Source organism: Hibiscus syriacus, unplaced genomic scaffold (genome assembly GCF_006381635.1).
Source record: "Hibiscus syriacus cultivar Baekdansim isolate YM2019G1 unplaced genomic scaffold, ASM638163v2 tig00110461_pilon, whole genome shotgun sequence".
NCBI classification, from domain to species: Eukaryota; Viridiplantae; Streptophyta; class Magnoliopsida; order Malvales; family Malvaceae; genus Hibiscus; species Hibiscus syriacus.
In genome coordinates, this window is record NW_024062746.1 from 240,227 (window position 1) to 264,423 (window position 24,197).

Sequence of the window (24,197 nt, forward strand, 5' to 3'; positions counted from 1 at the left end):
GAATAAAGTAATTTGATGTAATAATTTTATTTGCACAAAAAATTATTTGATTGTTTGATATTTTATAAAATAATATTTAGAATTTTTATTTAATAATAATATATATCGTAACGTAAAAAATAAATCATTAGACGCCTATAATTACTAAATTAATATCTTAAAACTCACTCAAAAGATAACCTTAAATTAATGTTTTCCACAGTGAAAAAAGTATGGACACTTTTATAAAAAGGATAGATACTTTACAATATATAAACGAATTACATTATATAAGCGCAACCTATTACATTATATAAACGATACCTATTACATTATATACTTGTAGTTATTGTACATACCTAAATATGTACTGCGAATTTAATGTTGTACCCACCCTTTAACTACCACTACCAATGCCACATCATAGTGAAAGCAGCACGACTGAAACATATTCAAAATGAACCTTTGCTTACATCTCCATCAACTCCTGGAGCACTGAACTTGCACAACAAATTTTTGCCATGGATAATACTGATGTAGACAATGTTAAGCCAACCGAGGAATGCCATGAAGTACATAATGTTGATGAATCTGACAGATTGGTTGGTCAGCTCTTCTGTTCACGTGATCAAGCTTGGCACTTTTACAAGGGATTCACACGGGAACATGGGTTTAGTGCACGTAAGGGAACAACACGGCTTGACGTGGAAGGGGATGTGAAGACACAAGAATTTTGTTGTTCCAAAGAAGGGTTTCGAGTATCAAAAGTCAATACTGTTGATCGCCAACGTGCTCATACGCCAGTCACAAGAACAGGATGTAAGGCTAGAGTCATAGTTACAGCAACAAATACAAACGATCAGTGGGTTATAAGTAAGTCTGATCAGAAACATAATCATGCATTGTGCACATCTGCTATGACACCATTTATGCGTTCTAATAGAGCTGTAAGTAAGGCTGATATCGATGAGGCAACAACATTGAAAGAGGTCGGTGTTGGCAGTCACAAGTAATGAACTATTTAACGCAGCAGGCAGGGGCTATCATAATGTTGGATTTACACATAAAGACCTCTACAATGCACTTCAAAGAGGTAAAGCAAAGGAAATCGTCGATGGGGATGTGAATGTGCTTATTGCCTACTTTGATTATAAGAAACATGATGATCCCGGGTTTTTTATGACATACTCGGTAGACGAATCGGGGGCATTGTATAATCTTATTTGGTCGGATTCTACATCGAGATCGGATTACACATGCTTCGGTGATGTAATTGCGTTCGACACAACGTACAAAGATAATTTGTATGGTCGACCAATTATGCCTATTGTTGGTGTCAATCATCACCATAACACAATTGTGTTTGCCACTGCCATAATCGCTGACGAGACGTCTCAATCTTTCGAGTGGGTGCTACAGAATTTTTTAGAAGCCATGATGAATAAATCACCTATTTCTGTTGTAACCGATGGGGATAGGGCAATGCAGAGGGCTATCAAATCTGTTATCCCTTATGCTAAGCACAGATTATGTTCTTGGCATCTTTATGCACAAGCTAACATTGGTGACCCAAAGTTTACAGCAGCATTCTCAAAATGCATGGCTTCCTGGTGGACAACCAAGGAATTTGATATTCAATGGCGTTCGATTGTTTCAGAATTCAACGTCCACAAGAATCCATGGGTGATTGAGAAGGGAAATACACGACACTTATGGGCACAAGCATATCTAACCGGTCATTTCTTTGCCAATATTCTCTCAACACAAAGGTGCGAGTCTATGAATGCTTCACTAGCTATTGCACTGAAACACAAGAAGACATATTTAGATGTTGTTCGTGCAATTGAAGATGGAATTAGTAGAATGCGTATGAACGAGTTGAAATCGGATTACTTAAGTTCCCATACGAAGCCCTTTCAGATCACAAAACTGGTCGACCTTGAAAGCCATGCCGCTGCGATTTTTACCCGCGAATCTTTTCGTCTGTTCCAAGATGAACTTATACGGGAGACATTGTACCGGATTGAGGCAGAGATTAAGTCCTTATCAGATGAATGTCAACATTATATTTTGTCAAAGTACGCAGAAAAAAATAGGAAATTTGAAATTAGTTTTGATTCTCGTACGAAACTCTAATTTGCTCCTGCAAAAATTCGAGACCGTTGGACTTCCGTGTCGCCATCAACTTCATATTTTGAAGCAATTGGACTACACATATTTGCCCGGGACTTTGATTCAAAGTAGGTGGACTAATGATGCGAAGGCTTCTGCACCCAGCTATGTTGATTTGAATGTGTCTCCAGAAGTGATGCAAATGGCAAGGTTCGCTGCTCTACGTTCAACGTCAAGTAGGTTATGCTACATTGCATCAAAGACAGACGAGTCTTTCAAAACCGCAAGAGATGAGATGAAAAAACTAATAGAAGAATTAGAAAACTCGTTTGGTTTGAATCATTCAGTCAACCAGAGCATTGTAGTAAACAATGTTCGTGACCCTCAACGAAAACAACGCAAGCGAAAAGAAGTGCCGAAGAACAAGGTCGAGAAGAAAATTAGGCGATGTGGGTACTGCAACGGTGAGGGGCATAACAAACTAACATGTCCTCAAGTCAAGCTCGGTTTGAGTACAAGCACACAGCCTACATCAACTGATTTTTTCGAAGACGGAATGGAATGACAACGATCTCCATATAATATATCGTAAGTATCAACATGACTCCTATTGTATGTACATATAAATATTTTGAATGAAGGAAGAAAAACCGCGTTACTTAAAATTACCGACACTTTTTTAAATGGTATCGACACATTTTAGACATAAAGTACCGACACAATATTAAAAAGTGTCGATATAGGTTGTAGACCTATTCGCGCATAAAACCGGTATATTTATACCGGTTATATTACAAAATTATCTATTACATTATAATTATGGGTTCCGATGTGTAAATGTCGACACTTTTTTAAATCGTATCGACACATTTTTCTTCCAATATGGACATAAAGTACCGACACAATATTAAAAAGTGTCGATATAGGTTGTAGACCTATTCGCTCATACAACCGGTATATTTATACCTGTTATATTACAAAATTATCTATTACATTATAATTATGGGTTCCGATGTGTAAATGTCGACACTTTTTTAAATCGTATCGACACATTTTTCTTCCAATATGGACATAAAGTACCGACACAATATTAAAAAGTGTCGATATAGGTGTAGACCTATTCGCGCATAAAACCGGTATATTTATACCGGTTATATTGCAAATTTACCTATTTTATTATAATATGTTGAAAGTGTCCATACTTTTTATAAAAAGGATCGATACTTTTTTTAAAGATATGTAATTTATGTTTCAATATTTTTTAAGTATGTTTCATGTTTTCCACCTACAATATTAATTTAATAATTTCATTTGCACAAAAAATTAGTTGATTGTTTTGATATTTATAAAATAATATTAAGAATTTTAATTTAATATAATATATACCGTAACGTAAAAAATAAATCATTAGACGCCTATAATTACTAAATTAATATCTTAAAACTCACTCAAAAGATAACCTTAAATTAATGTTTTCCACAGTGGAAAAAGTATAGACACTTTTATAAAAAGGATAGATACTTTACAATATATTAAAAAAGTATAGACACTCAAATGTATATGTACACATAGAAGCAAATATAGAATAATTAATGAAAATATACACACCATATAATCACACCAAAATATAAATACACAAGAATGTTCAAATAATGTACCGACAAACAAAATTAATCCGATGGAAAAGGGTTGTTTCTAACGAAGTCCGGAACATTAGAGGCCTTCAACAAATTTTCCAAATACTCTCGTATGTTTCCGCCTTTTTCTGAGGACATACATAAATAATTTCAATTATCAAACTAATGAGGTGCAATTTTACTAACAATAAATTAAATTCGCATAAGCATGAATAAATTTGTGTCATACCTAGAGCTTTGTCGTTCGAATGGAAGCAGCGTCAAAGGTATGTGGACATATGTAATTGTATTTCTATATAAACATAAGTTGTTTGGATCATCAATGTCTGAACACCTGTTCAACTGGAAAAACATATTGCATAAATGCAACTTACCGGATTATAAATCATTTTTTCCGCTGAATCATCGACCAAAGTGTATTTAGCTCGTTAAAATCTGGACACGCGTTCCAAACATCATTGAGATCTTACAGTAGGTAACAGAATCGTATGTTTTGCATTTTTTTTTTGATCCTGTTCACAAACAGTCGAACATAAATATGTAGGAATCATAGACAACGAAAAGTCAGCAAACTGTAATGACATTCATCTTACCCACACGAATAGAAAATGCTCGGAAAATACAGGTAGTTTCTCAAGTACACGGTCGACGTTATGCCTGAGATTGTAATCAAGTTTGAATGTTAACATTCAAATGTATATTAACGATTTTGACTACAGTAATTCAATTGCCTCAAACATGTTCTAACCTCATCTTTGAAGATCAAAGGCAACAACAAAATTGTCGACACAAAATTGCATAAATTCAAATAATCCTCTTCTGAGGACAACATCTACAACATGAAGAAAATGAGATTAAAGTTCTACGCTTATATGTTAAAATAATGGATACAAAAGAATAGAATTAGAACCTGCCGGCAGTCTTGGGATGTAGGCAAGGACACCATTGAGATCAAAAATTAAAAGTTTTCTTGAAGGCGGCGTTGCAGACACAATATACTTGTTTGGATCATCATCTTCATCATCATCATCGTCATCATCTTAATCGCCAGCTTCATCGTCATCATCATCGTCATCTTCATCGTCAGCTTCATCTTCTGCGACCGCTTGGTTGTCCACATCTGTTAAAAGAAAATAAAATAAAGTTCAGAACGTGTAAATGTTAAGAAACATAGATAATGAATTACCTAACTCGTTTGATGTCGTTGACGTAATTCGTTACGCAACATGGAGACTTCACGTTGCAATGATGAAATATCGGATCGCATTCCACTCACAAGGGAATCAATATGCTCCCGAAAATTGACCATGTATTCCATCACGGTCTTAATTGTGACATCCTCTGCAACTGGAGCTTCTTCCATCATTGCGTCTCCACTTGGTTGCTCTTCTTCATGGCCAACGGGGTCCATTTCCTCCCTCTCTTGATCTAATCCGACCTCCTTGACACGCTTCCAACCGAGTTTTTCAACAAAATCATATCCCGCTTTTTTAATAAATACCATGTCAATCTTGCGGGTTAATCGAACAGGGGCGTCATGCGAAAAATCAACTTCCTTCTTCTTCAACATGGTGATGACACATCCATATGGTAGTGTAGTTGAAATTGTTGCTCCCTTTGTGACCATATATACAATTGTATTAAATATGAGTTTTGCAATGTTGGAGCCGTTTTGGATTTATACTTTGCTATCCACCAATAATCGCTGTCTCGAAGCGTTGAATGTTTCCCCCACTAGGCCGGATATACCATGTGAGCATTTTGTGAAACACTCTCGACTCTACATCGAGGTGAATTGGGCTATTTCTAGTAACCCGTTTAATTGTAGACCAATCTACACCATTTTCATCTGAATCCCCTGTATTCGCTACACCTAAACCCTCCGAAATAGTTTCTGGAGATATATATATATCCTTCCCCATGACATGTGCATTAATTCCTATTATATTAGTCTTATTAGGCTCGTGCTGTAAGGAAGCATTGTTGTAGAAGACTCTAACTAGGTTGGGATAATATCTTGGTTCTACACCAAGGAATTCAGCCAACCCCAAGATGTAAATGTGGATTTAAAACTAAATGCATATTTATCATCAAACAAGAAACCCAGGTCAATGACACGTTCGGGACGAATCTTCCTTACTTTAAAACTCGTCTGCCATCTTTGTTTCTCCATGTCGGATCTAAAGTTCAGAGTTTCGAAGGACCTGATTTCCTCAGAAGAATCGTTTGTTACAGAAGGAGGTGGTTGAGAAGAACTGGGTTGAGAAGAGCTTTGAGAAAGACCTCGCTTCTGACGCTGACGTTTTGGAGCCATTTTGGTTGGATGCTACCCCTATTACAATGGAACACAAACACATTCAGGATAAAAACTCCAATATAGAAATCAATCAAACCCATAAAATATCGATAAATTTACCTGAATATCTGGTCGTCACTTATGATAACGGTAGAAGAAAGAGGAAGATCTGCCTGCTTGCCTTTATGTTTAGGGTTTCTCGATTAAGAGTACTATATATCGTAAACGGTGGAAAACACTTGATATTTAAATTAGCATCGACACAAACTATATTAGTGTCGACACATTATTTAGACATATTCTCACATAAAACCGATATAATTGTACCGGTTAGATTGAAAAATTACATATTACATTATACTTTTGGGTTCGATGATTTTGGGATCGACACTTTTTATATATGGATCGACACTTTATGGTGCACCCTGTTTTCCATTCATTCTGGAAATAAATATCGACACAAACTATATTAGTGTCGACACATTATTTAGACATATTCTCACATAAAACCGGTATAATTGTACCGGTTAGATTGAAAAATTACATATTACATTATACTTTTGGGTTCGATGATTTTTGGGATCGACACTTTTTATGTATGGATCGACACTTTATGGTGCACCCTGTTTAATTGTTCATTCTGGAAAAAAAATATCGACACAAACTATATTAGTGTCGACACATTATTTAGACATATTCTCACATAAAACCGGTATAATTGTACCGGTTAGATTGAAAAATTACATATTATATTATACTTTTGGGTTCGATGATTTTGGGATCGACACTTTTTATATGGATCGACACTTTATGGTGCACCCTGTTTTCCATTCATTCTGGAAATAAATATCGACACAAACTATATTAGTGTCGACACATTATTTAGACATATTCTCACATAAAACCGGTATAATTGTACCGGTTAGATTGAAAAATTACATATTACATTCTACTTTTGGGTTCGATGATTTTTGGGATCGACACTTTTTATATATGGATCGACACTTTATGGTGCACCCTATTTAATTGTTCATTCTGGAAAAAAAATATCGACACAAACTATATTAGTGTCGACACATTATTTAGACATATTCTCACATAAAACCGGTATAATTGTACCGGTTAGATTGAAAAATTACATATTACATTATACTTTTGGGTTCGATGATTTTGGGATCGACACTTTTTATATATGGATCGACACTTTATGGTGCACCCTGTTTTCCATTCATTCTGGAAAAAAATATCGACACAAACTATATTAGTGTCGACACATTATTTAGACATATTCTCACATAAACCGGTATAATTGTACCGGTTAGATTGAAAAATTACATATTACATTATACTTTTGGGTTCGATGATTTGGGATCGACACTTTTTATATATGGATCGACACTTTATGGGTGCACCCTGTTTTCCATTCATTCTGGAAAAAAAATATCGACACAAACTATATTAGTGTCGATACATTATTTAGACATATTCTCACATAAAACCGGTATAATTGTACCGGTTAGATTGAAAAATTACATCCTTTTGGCCATTTTGTAAATTTGCCTTTTACTTCCAAGTATCAACATGACCCTTAATGTGTATAAGAAACATGTACAACAACATACTGCTAACTTTTCTCATCTCATTCATAATTATATTCACATACAAAATATAAAATCGTATACAAAATTATAAATCTTATACAAAATTAACCCTACATTTACATCATTGCATTCTTTTGTTATTCTTATGTAATATTGCAGCTTTTGTTATCTCCTGTCTTCGTTCATTTTGATTGTGGCTTACGAGATCGTTTAATACTCGCGATCGATCCCAGTCTCCAACAACCTATATTCAAATTGTCAGAACGTTAAGTATTGTCAACTACAGCATTCAATATATGACTTTTAACATTTTACCACAAACGATTTTTTCTATCCACTTACAAAATCACCAGTTGCCCTGTAGAACCGATCGATTCCATCCACATCATCAATACATGCCGCAATCATATCTGTTACAAAATTTGAAAACCACACATGTCAATTGGGATGAATACTGCATAAATTAAGCTTTCTATTTGTGATAACATCTCATACCCATTCAATTGCTTATTCTTCTTATGCTCCACAAATTTGAAATTTTTCAAGGGATACTTCCTAGAGATCCACAGGACTCAACCCAATGCGTTTCTTATTATAAGAATCTAATATTTAATCTGCATTAAAATAGAAGAAGTTATGCACCAAAAAAATTATGCATTATAATTTACATAATGTCCTTTCATACATACATACATACATACCAATCTCTTAGCATCCTTCACTCTCTGTTTAGCTGCTTCAGTTGTAAACATACTATCATATATTGTTACAACATGATCTACCATATCCAACACCAACAGATACCAATGTGAATTATGGTAGTTTATTGTGATCATGATCTGCAACAAATTTCACACCCCAATTTGACAAATTCAACATTCTATATCCGAAAACATCATTGCAATTGGTATGGTGTCTTACCTTCTCACAGTCGGTGAATTTCACATAGTTATCCAATATGACACCCCAGAAGGTAGAAATACTCTCAACACTTTCTTTGTTGTTGGCTTCCAACGCCTGTTGCTGTAATTACGCAACAAACATTATTAATTTACCGTCTATAATACTACTTTTCAATATTTATTAATTTAACTCACCACTAAGAGGTATGGAAGGTAGCCAATCCTCCGGAGTGACTTTTGAAAATCGTAGCATATGGTCCAGGCGAGCAAATCGATAACCTAACAAAATTAATTACACAATCAGAACATATTCAATAAGTTTAACATTTCTACTTTCTACTTACCACACCGCCAACCCATTCCGTAGGCTTCAACGTTGCAACGTCGTATACAGTAGCGAATTGATTTCCCATTGAGATTACAGAATATCTGTATGAATCATTAGGATTAATATGTTGTCATGAAATATTTAAATATCACTCACAAAACAATATATTTCACTTACCCCGATTCTAACTCGCTATTCCATAAATAATCACAAATTGCAGCTTCGATGTCATCAATTCCGCTTGGAATATCCGCTTTTTCAACCTACAATTTTGCATACAAATTTTTGGTCACAACAACATAATAAAAATCAAATTAAGTATTCTTTTATTAAACTTACCTTCTGCTTCTTCTTCTGGGGTGCAGGACATTCCGATCCAAAACTGCTGCTATAACACTCTCCGGTGTATAAATGACATCGACTCCTTCCTCCTCATTTCTTCCATCTCTTCTTCCTCCTCCCTCTTTTCTCTTCATATTTTTTCAGTTCATCGTACTTTTTTTCTACATAGCTCTTCATCTCTTTTATTTCACCCTTCAATTGAGCTCCATCATCCGAGTATTTATCAACCACCCCCTTCACCCCGTAAGTTCACTCCTCAAATCCACAACCTCCTTCACCACTCCCTCAAATTTTCTCCCGTCACCATCTTAATATCACCCCTTAACACCCCAACTTCTTTCACCACTTCACCCCTCAACACCTCTACTTCTTTCACCACTCCATCTATTTTTCCTTCCACTACCCCCTTATGCCTCTCGAGTGTATCTTCGACTCTCTCGAGTTTCTCTACGACTTGATCAAGTTTCTCTTCGACTCTTGATTGTCTTTGCATGATTTCAAATTGGATTTTTTTGATATCAGCCAATTCAGACATCAAAATGTCGAAGTTACTCTATTTTGCTTCACCGTCGTCCGACTCACCGTCATCCCCCAATACAACCATCCCTCATTTCTTCTCCTCTGCCTCCTCTACATCCTTGCCAATAACCTTCAAAATTAAATTACAATAGTAAGACATTGATTATATTCTTAATATTATTTAATTACATTTATTACCATTTCTTGCTTCTTCCCTCTATCCAACTTCAACTTCACCATCACTCTAACCACCTCTTCCTTCCCCCATGCACGGATGCGTGCCACTCCGGTTCTTTCATAAGCCGGCACTGCCTCACAGCCCGACCAAAAATCGAACAGTGCAACCTGCATTTATAATAAAATTTATATTTTTATATAAAAACACAAAAAAGTGATTCAACTCATTTACCTCTAAGATTGCTATGCACCCTTTGAGGTATCTCTGGCTGCCCTTTTTAAAGGTGATGATTGATTCAATCAATCTCGAATGGATATATTCAGCCCAATTGAATTCACCCTTCAAGCCTTCATCGTAAATGAGCTTCATATATTCCTTGTTCGTTGACGTATCACCCGTTGGACAAAGAAATATCCCGACAAGGTACAATAGAACTCGGGCCTTCAGCTCATCCCCCCAGTAAGATCCACTTTTGATATCCTCTTCAACTTCAGCATATGTCACCTTATGATTCAAACCATATTTGGAGGCAAGTGCTTTCCAGTTCTTACTCCTACAGACTTCTATAACACTTTTGCCTTTGTTTTGTACCCCCAATACGGCTGCAGCAGTCGATACCCCCAGAGGGAATGAATAATCACCCTATTTAGCCATACATTGACTGACGTCAAATTGTGCCATCAAGGATCGACACAATTCCCTCCAAATAGGTCGATCCCTTACTCCGATCAACGATCCAAAACCTATTTCTCCCAGCACATTCAACTGACCCTTCTCCTTAAGGTGTTTAATTAATAAATTCACCCTTTTAATGTTGCATCTTGTCGACACTTCCTACATTTTTTAACAATATATAATGTTATAGTTCTTATATATTTTGTATCAACGTATTTACAAGTTTAATGAATACCTTATTTTCATGTGCTTTCCTCCGTTCTTTGTATTCTTTACTATCATTCCTTGACTGTGTGATGTAAGGTTTCTTTTCAGCATCACTCATTAAATTCCATTTGGACCTCACATCTTTTTTCACCTAATATTAAACATAAACGTTTCTTAATCAATACATTAACACTAAATACTAATACTACTAAATGTCAATTTCATTTTACATACCGAACCGCTCTGTGTGCCATCTCCCTTCATCCTTTTGCATTCGGCCATACTGTTAACATTTAAAATTTGTAATCAATTTAAAGTTTATCGATACTTTAATCCAATTACCATTTCAACAATAATAACAAAAAGACATTGATACTTACTAGAAGTACATATATCCACCCTTTGGTTGCTTTCGAGTCTCGACCTCAATTTCAAAGTCATCTGCTCCACCAATAATTTTCCAACCCATTGACTCCATTTTTCCTTCATATATCAGTTTACGCAAATCAAATTATTTTGTTACATACACTTTTCAATATACAAATATAGATAACTACTCTTGTGGTAAAACGGTTTTCTTCAAAAGAATTTGAATGGCCACACCAAAATGTGTCGGCACATTTATACAACCTATAATATCATTTTCTACCTATAATATTAATAAAAGTATCGACATTTATATTTTTCCTTGAATATCTATTTCTACCTGCAATCGGTCCCAAATGCTTCCTTACTCCAAAACCTCAAACAACACATAAAAAACCCTATCGCGATTACTGTAATAATAAAAATTAGGGTTTCGACAACATACTTTTTGATTCGACTGCAGCAACAAACAAACAAACTTCGCTTTAGAAACGCCTTCTGAAATGCAGCAACAATTACTCTTCAATTTCAAAAACTCGTCCGTTCTATCTTTTTTCAGAGGATATTTAGCTATGGCCTTTATATTTTCATCGGATATGTTATTTATATTTAATCGATACAAATACAAAAGTGTCGATACTTTTATGTCAGGTGTCGATACTTTCGAAAGGATAATTACCTATTTCTTTGAAAGTGTCGATAATTTATTACACGTACTTACGAAAGTATCGACACTTTCAATATATCCGGTATCATTTTACCGGTTTATCATTTTGATACCGGTTTTATCATATTTTTACCTGTTATATCGTTGTGGATCGATATATTTTTTTAAAGTATCGACACATTATAGGCGCTATAACTGCTTCTCTTTTAAATTCACAAAGTGTCGATCCTTATATAACGTATCGACACTTTTAAATTTACCGGTTTTATCATTTTGTTACCGGTTTTATCATATTTTTACCTGGTATATCGTTTTGGATCGATATATTTTTTAAAAGTATCGACACTTTTTAGGATTTATAACTGCTTTTAAAGTTATGTAATTTATGTTTCAATTTATTTAATAGTGTTTCATGTTTTCCACCTACAATATTAATTTAATAATTTAATTTACACAAAATTTTATTTGATTGTTTTGATATTTTATAAAATATTATTTAGAATTTAAATTTAACAATATTAACCAAATATAATAATAAATATGTTTTTGAACAGTGAAATAAATATGAACACTTTTATAAAAATGATATATACTTTTTTGAAAGTTATGTAATTTATGTTTCAATTTTTTTTTAATAGTGTTTCATATTTTCCACCTACAATATTAATTTAATAATTTCATTTACACAAAAAATTATTTGATTGTTTTGATATTTTATAAAATATTATTTAGATTTTAAATTTAACAATATTAACTAAAGATAATAATAAATATATTTTCACAGTGAAATAAGTATGGACACTTTTATAAAAAGGATAGATAATTTACAATATAACAGGTAAAAATATGACAAAACCAGATTCATTATGACAAAGCCGGTAAAATTTACTTAATATGTTAAAAGTATGGACACTTTTATAAAAAGGATAGATACTTACCGATAACCAAAGTTTACCGGTTACCAAATTTTTTAATAGTTTTTCATATTTTCTACCTAAAACATTATTAGTTGTCAACATAATAGGTACCGCTAAACCGAATTTATTAAATACATTTTAATGTATCCGGTAATGCTGTATATTAACCGTATATTAACCCGCCTTTCCTGAGACATTCCCCATAAATAGACTTATCGATGTTTGGATTATTCGTCTTAAACATAGATTTTATAATTTCCAATTGATTTCAATTCATATATGATTTAAGTTTGAGGTTACGAGATTTCTAAGACATAAAAGAAAGGGAAAATGCTAACTTTGAGTGTTAATAAGCAGAAGACTTGCTTAGTTTCTATGATGCTGTCGGTGGTCTGATCATCACGTAACTGTTCACTCTTAAAGATGAAAACTTTAATCAAAAGTTTCGCAAAACCCCACTTCACCTAAATGGTCCCATTTTTTAGTCCCCCTAATTCCTTAAACGTGAAAAAGAAGGAATTTTCTGTGTTTTCCCATGCACGAGAATAAAGATTTAAACTTTAACTATTGGTTTATTTTTTTTTTTGGAAGGGGCCTCATTAGTAAAAAGATCACAGTTTTCCATAATCAAAGCTAGGTGTCCATGTGAGACGCCATAAATAAGGCCTGTAAGTGAGAGAAAGAGAGAGCGATTCATGTCATGTTGGGTGCTTGAGTTGCGCTGCTTCACTTTTTCTGTTGGTTAGATTTTGTTTTGGCGTTTGCTTATTTGAGTGGTGCTCACCATCAATGCCAATCAAAGCCAACAAAGAAGAAAACAAATTGAAGAAAGTGGTCATTTTGGAGATCTGTGTTTTTCAGCTTTAAGGGGAAAAAATGATGAGGTTTAATTGTCATCGGCCTCTTAGAAGAGAAGCAATTGCTGGGTTATTTCTGTTGCTTTTCCCAGTTCTTTTCCCTTGTTTGTTTACTCCATTCGCCCATTCTTCCCCTTCTACATTCTCGGTATGTTCATGCATGTTTCCCTCTCCTTCACTGAGTTATCTTTGTTCAATTGAGAAATACTCATGGAAATGAGAAAATGGGATGGTTTGTTCAATGAAAAAAGTTGCAGTTACTAAAAATAGAAAGGATCAGTTCTGAGTTTATTTTACATAAGTGGCAAGATTATGTAGCTAAATTGTCTAATAATCAGATTGCTTTACTCAAAATTATGTCAATCTGGGACTTCTGTCTTAGTAAGATATAGTTAATTGCTGTAATTGGAAAATGCAAGTGCTGGCCAATAATTCATCTGTTCTTCCATTCTTGTAAACTTTGGCTTTGCTAGTAGTTTTCCAATACTTTTCGGTTAATTAAACATATTTTCCCCCCAAAATTTACAAAAAATAGCAATGTTAGTGGTAACAGTTAGACTAATTCTCTGTTATCCAATTGGTAATGGGTTTTGGTTCATGGAACTGAGATTGGAACCTTTTACAATAGGCCAGGAAATAAGGTAAAGTCATCACTGTAGTGATTTCTGCTGAGTGCTGACTGTTTAGTGTTAGCATGATAAATGCTCATAATTTGCTTTTCGGGAAGGAAATCGACTTATTGTGCCCTTCGACGCTTGTTTCAGGAATGGAATGTTCCTAAACCTCGACATTTATCTTTACTCAGGAGTGCCTTAGAACGTGAAAATGTGAGTTGATGTTCGCTAAGCAGGCATATGTGTACGCTAAGCAGGCATATGTGTACGCTCGTGTGCCTGCACATGCATATGTTGTGATTTTTTTTTCAGTGTATTCTGGCTTGTAATTTTGTCGTTTGATTTACTTCAGTCCAACGGAGAGAAGTCTGATCTCTGGACTCCTTTGGCCGACCAAGGGTGGAAACCGTTTCTTGAATCCGTAAATGCCCCCCGTGAGTGATCTGTAATGGGATTTCTAGTTTCTCGGTTTCTCTTGGTTGTTGGTGTTTCGAGCTATGAGACATTGAGACTCTAGTTTGGTATTAATGATTCTAAACTATTATTTGTGATCACGATATTTAATTTTTCTTCGATTTCTCTTTTTGATTGCTTTTAGCAGCATTGCCACAGAAATCTGAAGGATATCTTCAGGTATTTCTTGATGGTGGACTCAACCAGCAAAGAATGGGGGTAGGTACTCATTTGTAGTTTACATACTTTAGAATAGTTGAAATGTCGAGAAACATTCAGTAATTTCTAGTCCTCCTGCTTAAATATTTTAGTCACTTATTTGTTCCGAAACACCAATCCGATAATCAAATATTAAGTTTGGTTGTTTTAGATATGCGATGCTGTTGCGGTTGCTAAAATACTGAATGCAACACTTGTGATCCCACATCTTGAAATAAATCCCGTTTGGCAAGATTCAAGGTATCTTTTTTTGGAAGGCATTTATCTTTTCGGTTTCTTATTCCAAGTGGAATGTGAAGCTTTTGCCTCGATTTTAAGGAGGCATTTTTTTTTTCTGAAGTCATTATTTTTCCCTGCAGCTCATTCATGGATATATTTGATGTGGATCACTTTATTAATGTATTGAAGGATGATGTTTCAATCGTCAATGAGTTGCCGGATGAATTCTCTTGGAGCACAAGGGAGTATTATGCCACTGCTATTCGGGCCACCAGAATTAAAAGAGCACCTGTTCATGCATCTGTAAACTTTTATCTTGAGCATGTCTTACCTGTGTTACAGAGGTAGGTAGCATCTCGAAGTTTCGATTTGAATCTCCAGTTTGTTTCTTTTATAAGTTTCCGGCCTAAGGACTTTTGGACCATATTTTCGTTCCCGTTCCTGTCATGGGGCATTAAGAATAAACATGCACTTACATATTCTCTCCGTCTGTGTAATCTAATGAACTTGTCTTATTTTTGTATAGTTATGGGATTGCTGCGATTTCTCCATTCTCTCACCGGTTATCTTTTGACAACTTGCCGAGTGAGATCCAGAAACTACGTTGTAAAGTCAACTTTAAAGCTCTTGTGTTTGTTCCTCACATCAGAGAACTTGGAGATGCCATTGTCCATCGCCTCAGACATCCTTCTGGTGAAAGTGAAGCAGTTAGCAGTAACTATCTTGGGGAGACCACGGATCAATATGACAAGAAAAAGCCACAGAAATTTGTTGTGTTACATCTTCGGTTCGATAAGGTATAACCTTCTCGAATGTTGATTAATATACCTGTTTTTTAAGTTTTAACCCAGTGGCATTGGTTGTCGTACAGGATTTACTCGGAAATGCGGTTCAATATATTAAAAAATTGAAAGCATAAATTTTGCACTTTGCTGTATGTTTAAGCTCTGTTTTTCTTAATCTCTAGCTCTATTGGTTAAGATATATGTTTCATTTTTTAGACCTCGCACGCTATCTGCGTGAATTACTTATGCATGCAACTTCCAAGGGAGAAGTGAGATGGTTACCCTTTAGTCATTTTGACAAGTTTCGATGTTGGAGAACTAGTCAACATGTCATCAATCCCTTTCATTTTAATAGGTTATATACGTGATCGTCAACTTTTACTCCACCGGCTTACTCACTAGCCTTTTTATATGTACAGGATATGGCAGCCCATTCGGCCTGTGATTTTGGTGGGGGTAAAGCCGAAAAATTGGCTCTGGCCAAGTATCGACAAGCAATGTGGGGAGGGAGGGTTCTCAATTCTCAGTTTACCGATGAAGAGTTGAGAAGCCAGGGGCGATGTCCGTTGACTCCTGAAGAAATCGGACTGCTGCTAGCAGCTTTGGGTTTTGACAATTGTACCCGACTTTATCTTGCTTCACACAAGGTCCTTTGTAGTAATTTTAATTTTCCATCTCTGCTTCTTCAAATATAATCTTCAGTTTTCCTACAATCTATTCACCGAATGGCCGGTTAAGTTTCAGGTATACGGTGGGGAAGCTAGGATTTCCACCCTACGTGAGCTGTTTCCGTTGATGGAAAACAAAAAGAGGCTTGCCTCTTCAGAGGAAAGGGTTCGTATAAAAGGAAAGGCTTCTTTGTTAGCTGCGGTCGATTACTATATTGCTATGCATAGTGACATCTTCGTCTCTGCGTCTCCTGGGAACATGCACAATGCATTGGTGAGTTTTTCCGTCTAATGCATAGGCAACGGTGTATTTCTTTGTTGCAATCAAAATTACGATATTAAATTTCCAAACTATATTGTGCATGTGCAATGATTCTATAGTTTTTGTGATTCTGTGGCATATATTTCAACCATCGCAAATAGATGACGGTTGCACTGATGCAAACAGGTCGGACATCGAACTTTTGAGAACAAGAAGACCATAAGGCCAAATATGGCTTTGTTGGGCCAACTCTTTCTTAACAAAAACATTTCGTGGTCGGAGTTCCGTCAGTTAGTGGCGGAAGGGCACCAAAACAGACTAGGGCAACTCAGGTTAAGGAAACCAAAACAGTCCCTATATACATACCCGGCGCCTGATTGCATGTGCCGAGCTTAAGTCCCTAGAAGTCAGCTATCGTTATGCTAAAGGAAGTGAGACTACTTTCAATATCTTATTGATTTTATTACTGCAGCTAATATTTTCTGCTTTTGCTATTGATATCATGAATAAGCCGTCGGCCCGATTTCTTTCCCTTAGATATATGCATTACATTTAGTGTTCTTAGTAGATAACTGTTGTATCGTATCGACGGTGGTATTTCTATTGAGAATGGGGTTGTTGGCATCAAACTTATTGCGGATCCTATTTAGTATGGACCGTGGAGAGGAGTATGTAACATAAATTGTCGTCGGATCTCGGCTTTCTTTGTCGCATAGCTCTACCGGTGAAGCTGTCTGTACAACCTTTGTTTTATGTATTGGAATTACATCAAACGTCTATGTTTATGCAACAGACTTGTTGAGACTTCGAGAGGAAAAAGTTTAATTTTTATTTTTCACAAAGCAAACTATTCATCTGAGATATTGCTGCAGTCATGGAAGTTCTGCCAACATTCAATTCGACTGCCCAAGCCCATAATAACAATCATACTTTTAATGCAGCTTAAAAGCAAATTTAGAACAAAGGAACTGGCAAATATAGCCTGTTTAGTAACATCTCAGTCTTGTGAACCATGCAATACTTGCCTCAAATTGCCTTTCGAATTGAATGATTCTACAATCATCGCAAAAGTAATTAAAAAAACTGGGAAAAATGATCTATTACCATTTGTTTTCATATAAATGGATGCTATATTTTAAGCATGATAAAGAATGAGTGACCAGAAGATAATATACAGGAATGAGGCAATGTGATGAAAATCCAGCTCCATAGTGTAGGCGTCAGCAAGTGTTTAGACAATTCAAGTTGAAAACTCTGGGGATCGGTTGTTACCTTTAGAATACATCACTGGTTATCAGAGGTCTTTGGAGTGGATCATATCTGACCATCTTTCCTGTCCTCAGCATCCGTTTCCCTTCCGGCTTGCACAAGCCAGTTCTTTTACACCTGCCGCGGATGGAGTCAACCCTTCCTCGATAGGTAGTGTTCTCTTTGAGCCCTCTAATGCTACGCCGAGAACTATATTTTCTTCCAAGTCAGGTGTTGCTTTTGGTGGCTGAGAGACTGGCAGCTTCTCACCTTCCTGTTTTGATTGGAACTGTTCTCGTAATCCACCTGCTTTGTCAATTCCAGTTTCTGGTGAGGATACTGAAGGATTATCCAACTTGCTGTTCGGCCTAGCAATTTTCTGTTTCTTGTCAGTGATCTTTTCGAGCAGATTATCGGAGATTGTATCAGAACTTTTGGGTTGGGAGTAGATGTTTCTGCAGCTTTAGAACTTGTTTTGGGGGGCAGATTTTGATGGTGATTTCAAGGGCACTTCATCTTCTGTCCTGGGATCAGATGATGCCTTAAATTCCTCCTTGGTGTCAGAATTTGGAACTTCTCCAATATTGCCATCTGCTTTGGGTTCAACTGGCGGTGTTCCTTTGGGCTTGGAATCAGAATTTGGAATCATGCTTTGGTGTTGTTCCTGCTTTGTTGTCTGTGGTTTTACCTTCTTGTTCTCCGGCAGGACGCAATGAACGGCCTTTTGTTCTATCTTCACTGTTGATCTTGTAAGAGGGTTCAATCAGTAACAAAGGTCTGTTGGACGCCTCTCCACGGTTATACATTGAGTCTGCAAATGGTATATTTTCCAAGTCGGAATCACCATATAGTTTCTGCACAGTGCGAATTGGTGTGGCAAGCCTTGCATGGTGATGGCTGATGACTCTTAGGAGATCCAAAAGTATAGCTTCCTGCATCATCCACCAAAAAGACTTATAATGGATCCATTCTTATATATCAAACTTAACAGAAGATATTGTCGAAGACAGGAAATATAAATCAGCACAATCAAATAGATTCCTTTTAATCAGAAATCAAGAGAAGATATGAATGTTCACAATCAGCACCCTAATGCAGGCGTATACCAACAAAATAAAAGAAACCCAAGGATTAAACTACTGCTTGTGAAAGAGAAGATGATGGCTACGGATAGCATACTTAATTCAACACAAATTTGTCCTTAAATATTTATTTATATTAAATCTCTCAAAGTTGAATAGGGACTTATTTGAGCTGCTACTTATATAATTGATTATTTTAACGTTCTCACGGATCTTTATCAAGATTGAATTACCATTATAGCCAGCATTTAATGCTGCCAACTTCAAGTTGTAACATTTTCCTAAAATGCTGTGCTACTGCCTTTGTTACCGATGCACTAAACCACCATGGAATCCAATTGCCTTAGGCCATATTCATATTGAAAGGTATAAATTATAGCAGAGGACTCTTACCTTGACACATAGGTACTCTTCATGATGGGAAGTTTTTACAAAACATGACACTAGTATCTATCAAAATAAGAAAGAAAAGGGGAAAGAATAAGGCAAGATTATAGAGACAAAACTCGTACAACAACTAATGCATTGTATATGTCCGGTATCACAGCCAGTAATAAGGGTCATGTTTCTTCCTTTCACGCTTAGCAAAATCTTACAGATTTGTTCCTCGTTACCATTTACCAGAAAAGGGCATTCTGTAAACATGTTTACTGTATCTCTTGTACAAAAACTTTAAGAGAAAACAAACTAGAAATTGGAAGTTCTTGGATAATAAGGTGCTCTGAAATGCTTAAAGGAAAATATGTGGAACATGTCAATCATAAACAAGCAATCAAAATTAAGTACATACTAATGTAATCAAATTGAAAGATGTCATTTGGTTGGTTAGATTTGAGTGGAACAGGCATGATATTACACCACACACTTATATTACTAACATATAAAAAAGGACATTGGATGAGACACATTTTATTAGCGTCACTTGACAGATCTTATAATTTTTTTATCAAGTGATGGAAAAAAATAAAGGTTTTCTAAAGATACGAACCAAAAGATTCTGATTCTCGGGATTGATATTTTCCAAAAATACTCTTATGTGCAGTCTCTGCTGCTCAACCTGAGGATTCTTAGCCAAGACCTTGCGCATGTCAGCAACTATATTCTGCACAGACAAAAGCAATCCCAAAAGAACCATAAAAATGGAAATGGAAATTGAATGTCTCCCATAGGTGCAATAGAAGCTTTGACATGCTAAGTTAACTCCTTACATTAATCTTATGAACATCCATGTGACTGATGGCCAGGTGAGTTTTAATGCACCAATGAGTTTTCCGAGTGAGATTTCTCACAACATTTACGGTAAATTTGTGGTTTGGAATGTGAACTGCTTCATGATCTTCCCCTCTTATTATTGTTGGTGACCACCAACCAATATAGTAAATGTGAAAAAAGATGATGTAAGAAAATCCTCGGGATATTTTTTCAAGTGACTAAGGGAATTACGTAATGAAAACCCAATCATAATTTTGATATCTAATACCAGCACTACAACCATGAAGTGTGTATTTAAGTAATTGCTCCACCTTTTTCTCTAAACAAATCCAGAGACAAGGCTCAGATACAAACCTCAACAGTACCAGAAACTTCATATCCCTCTATCTTTGTTTGAATCCATTCATTCACAGCAAAAGGTCGAGTAGCATGAATCATTGCACCTGAAAGAAAATTTGTGAATATCTACAGAAACAAACAACAGAATATCAAGCATTGAGAAAATGTATATACTAAAACAGAATATCAACGCAGACATACATTCAATATATATATGCTGAAGTGCAATAACATAAAAATGTTATTTAGGTGAACCTCACAACCAGCAAGAGTCAGCAGAACTGTCCCTAGACCTCCAGCAGTTAGCCACTTCTGTGTAGAGAAACCCAGCAACTCCATGAACAATGAAACAGCAGCGACCCAAACTGCAGAGTATATAGCTTTCCCAGCAAACTGGAAACTCATCTGCTTAAAAAGTAAAGAGATCATGAATTAGTTAAAAGGGCAACACTTTGGTTAAGGGTGTCTTAGAAACAACCATAAAATTATGTAAATAAATAAAATTAATGAAAGAAAACTAATGTGTTTATTGGTATCTCTCTACTGTGAGGCATCAGTGTTGCACTTCACACACACTTCTATTTTTAGCAATAAACAATAGCAATTACATGAATATTAGCAATTAAAATCAATTGGTTTATGTTAGAGCAATGTCACCAACATTTCTTGTATCATTGGTCTGACTCATCTCCCATAAGAATTTCTGCATTTGCTGAACCGTGCTGCATAAAAGCATAAGCATGTTTAGTGGTCAACAAAACAAATATCACAGACAATTACAACTAGGAAAGCATTATCAACAATTAAAAGTCAATTTCAGTTGAACAAGCTTCTGAAACACTATAAATACAGGAAATCAAACCGTACTTCATATTACATCATTTTAAAGTCATTGACCATCCTCATCAAGAACCAAAAACGAAAAGGAGAATGAATGCTCACCTCGATAAGCAAAATGCGAAGGCCAACACAGTTGACAATGATCTTTCAAAATGTAAAAGCCTTTGCTTAACAACTTGGCTAGCTTCTGTAGAGAGAACTATGGATCCAGTATTCTGCAAGAAGTACACCAATAAAAGGCACGTGAGTTGAAGAACTGGAAAACAGATTTTGCATTTTATAACAGCAAAATATAGAACACCTTTTACATTCAATATATATATATAAAACATTTTGGAACCTGCCCATGAGTATTGCTCCGGTCCACAGCAGCAAAGGTTGAACATAAGAAGTTGTAACATAATGTGTTCTGCTCTTCTTCCAACTATTATCACTTTTCTGCAGGTAATCATAGAATATAACAGAGCCCACAGGAACATGCTTACATGGAGAATTAGGCTTCTACTCCGTTGAATAAGTGGATTGACACCACATAGGGCAAAAATTATAATAGTAACTGCTGGAATCAACTTAAGTACAATGGGACTAGCTTGTAAGTTATTGTATGACCTGAAATACAAAGAGCTAAATCTTAAATGCATAAAAAATTTGCAGTCACTAAACATAAAGACAATAACCACAGAAGCAGTACTGTTTTAAGGAAATAAACTCCTATAAGAAACATGAAACCATGAGTAAAACAAATGATCTAAAGCAGAAAAAGCAATTTCTCTTAAATAACAGTTATAGACAAGTGTTAGAACTTGAACCTAAATGAAAAGTTAATACTAGAAATGACGAACTAATTAGAGAACACATTTTCAGTACGAAAATGATCACACGTCAATCTTGAGGTTCTGATATGCCTGCACGGTTAAACTGATGACCGTGCAGGGGAGAAAGCGGACCTTGTCAATGCAATAGATGAAGCTTTTACACCAGGTAGTTCAAGTATTTGGGGAGGTACTCCAAAAGCATGACACCTAAAGGCATTGTCTGTGTATGGAAGAGAATGCATTGGCTTGTACAAATTGTTGGAGAGGCGACTTCTCCAGGCATCCTGTTGCACAAACTATGGCAAGAAGAGAAGAAAAAAATATATCCCCAAACATCACTTAAAGAACATAAATTCACCTAATACTAATAAATGAAAGAATCTCTTGATAGTTTATAGTTCAAAGTTCAATTGCAATTGGATAATAATCACTAATATGGGCAAAAGAATGAAGAAATTCAGCTTATCTGAATGCCATGTTTACATGAAATTTAAAAATAGAACATAAATCTAGCATTTAGATCCAGGCATCCAGCGTACTCAAGACAACATGTTACAATCACAGCATTGATATATTGAGCGGTTAAGCAATTGAAATAGACACATTTATTACAGCTTGCTAGTAGACATGAAAACAGGCATGGAAACTACAACTTCATGAAACAGTTACCATGCACTTCAAAATGGGGAATATCAAGAAGCAAAAGCTATCATATTTCTGTCACACGTGAAGAAAAAACATCCGTTTTAAATTTGCCCTACCATATCCTTAACGAACCACAAATAGCAAGACAAGAATGCTAAGAATACTTCAGCAGCAAAATCCAACAACTTATATTGAACATATGCATTCATTAATTAAGGTGACACCTTTTCTTGTTTTAGACAATTCAATGTCCATAATCACAGTTAACAAATAGCAGAAAATAGTATCCTAAACAAGAAGCACCGAAATCACACTGAAGGACGGGACGAGAGGTTGGAGCTTAACAAATCCAACTTCCCCCTTCCAAATGGAACCTGAAAACATAAAAGAGGGAAGAAAAAATTTCAATATACAAATAAAAATTTCAAAACAGAATGCAAAATGCTTTCTTAGACAGGGATGGGGAATCCTGTACCTTAAACTTTTTCTTGTATGCCTGGTTCTTGCAAAGTCCCAAATCATAGGACAATTGCAAAGAACCAGAAAGAGACATTGTTGAAGCTAAACCAGTGGATTGCAGGGCGTCACTAGTAGCATAAGATAATAATATATTCCAATGAAGGCTAAGCTTCAAACTCAGAACGGATATTATTAAAGTGAAACCCTTGTCCAAAATCTCACAATTCACCAGCCGGAGAAAATTAAAGCTTTGATGTGCCAACAGAAGATTAAAATATAATTTATAAGAACGATAAAAGTTTCCTGACAACTAGAATCGAAAATTTTATATATAAAAATTCATAATTCCACCAATCAGATATGAGATAATATAATTTTGAGCAGTATTTTGTGCTTCTGGGGGTAACACGAATTTACATATATAACAATCAGAAACAAATAAAAAACTCCATAGCAGGAAATGAAGAATCCACTAGAGAATAAGTAAACATAAATTGAAAATTTGAAAGGCCGATAATGATAGTTTACCCTGAAGCGGAGGTTTTCAAGTTTCGACAATATTTTCGCAGAAATTTCAAGATTGGCTCTTTCTGTAATATTTTTCTCCCCTGTGGGAGGCTTGTAGAAAGAGAAGGCACAAAGAAAGAGCGAACAAAGAATTCATTTTATTATCAAATAATATTGTGTGCTAAATTTAAAATTTTCTTTTATTTTGGTTAAAATATAAATTATTTTACAAACCTTCCTCGTTAAT

At 35.4% G+C, this 24,197-nt stretch overlaps 1 protein-coding gene and 1 pseudogene across 2 annotated transcripts; one reads left to right on the forward strand and one right to left on the reverse strand.

Moving 5' to 3' along the window:
- Window positions 1-13,361: 13,361 nt before the first annotated feature.
- Window positions 13,362-17,607, forward strand: LOC120126638 (O-fucosyltransferase 39-like). Of its 2 annotated transcripts, none has more exons than XM_039144776.1 (10): window positions 13,362-13,731; window positions 14,348-14,410; window positions 14,550-14,631; window positions 14,796-14,869; window positions 15,021-15,109; window positions 15,229-15,432; window positions 15,615-15,885; window positions 16,293-16,520; window positions 16,618-16,815; window positions 16,990-17,607. In XM_039144776.1, the coding sequence occupies exons 1-10, from the start codon at window positions 13,603-13,605 to the stop codon at window positions 17,197-17,199; spliced, it is 1,548 nt and encodes a 515-aa protein (XP_039000707.1). In that variant the 5' UTR covers window positions 13,362-13,602; the 3' UTR covers window positions 17,200-17,607. The 2 variants fall into 2 exon arrangements, with proteins under 2 accessions (XP_039000707.1, XP_039000708.1); XM_039144777.1 differs by having other exon boundaries at window positions 14,799-14,869.
- Window positions 17,608-17,869: 262 nt separating this feature from the next.
- LOC120126641 lies at window positions 17,870-23,671 on the reverse strand (annotated as a pseudogene).
- Between the last annotated feature and the right edge of the window lie 526 nt (window positions 23,672-24,197).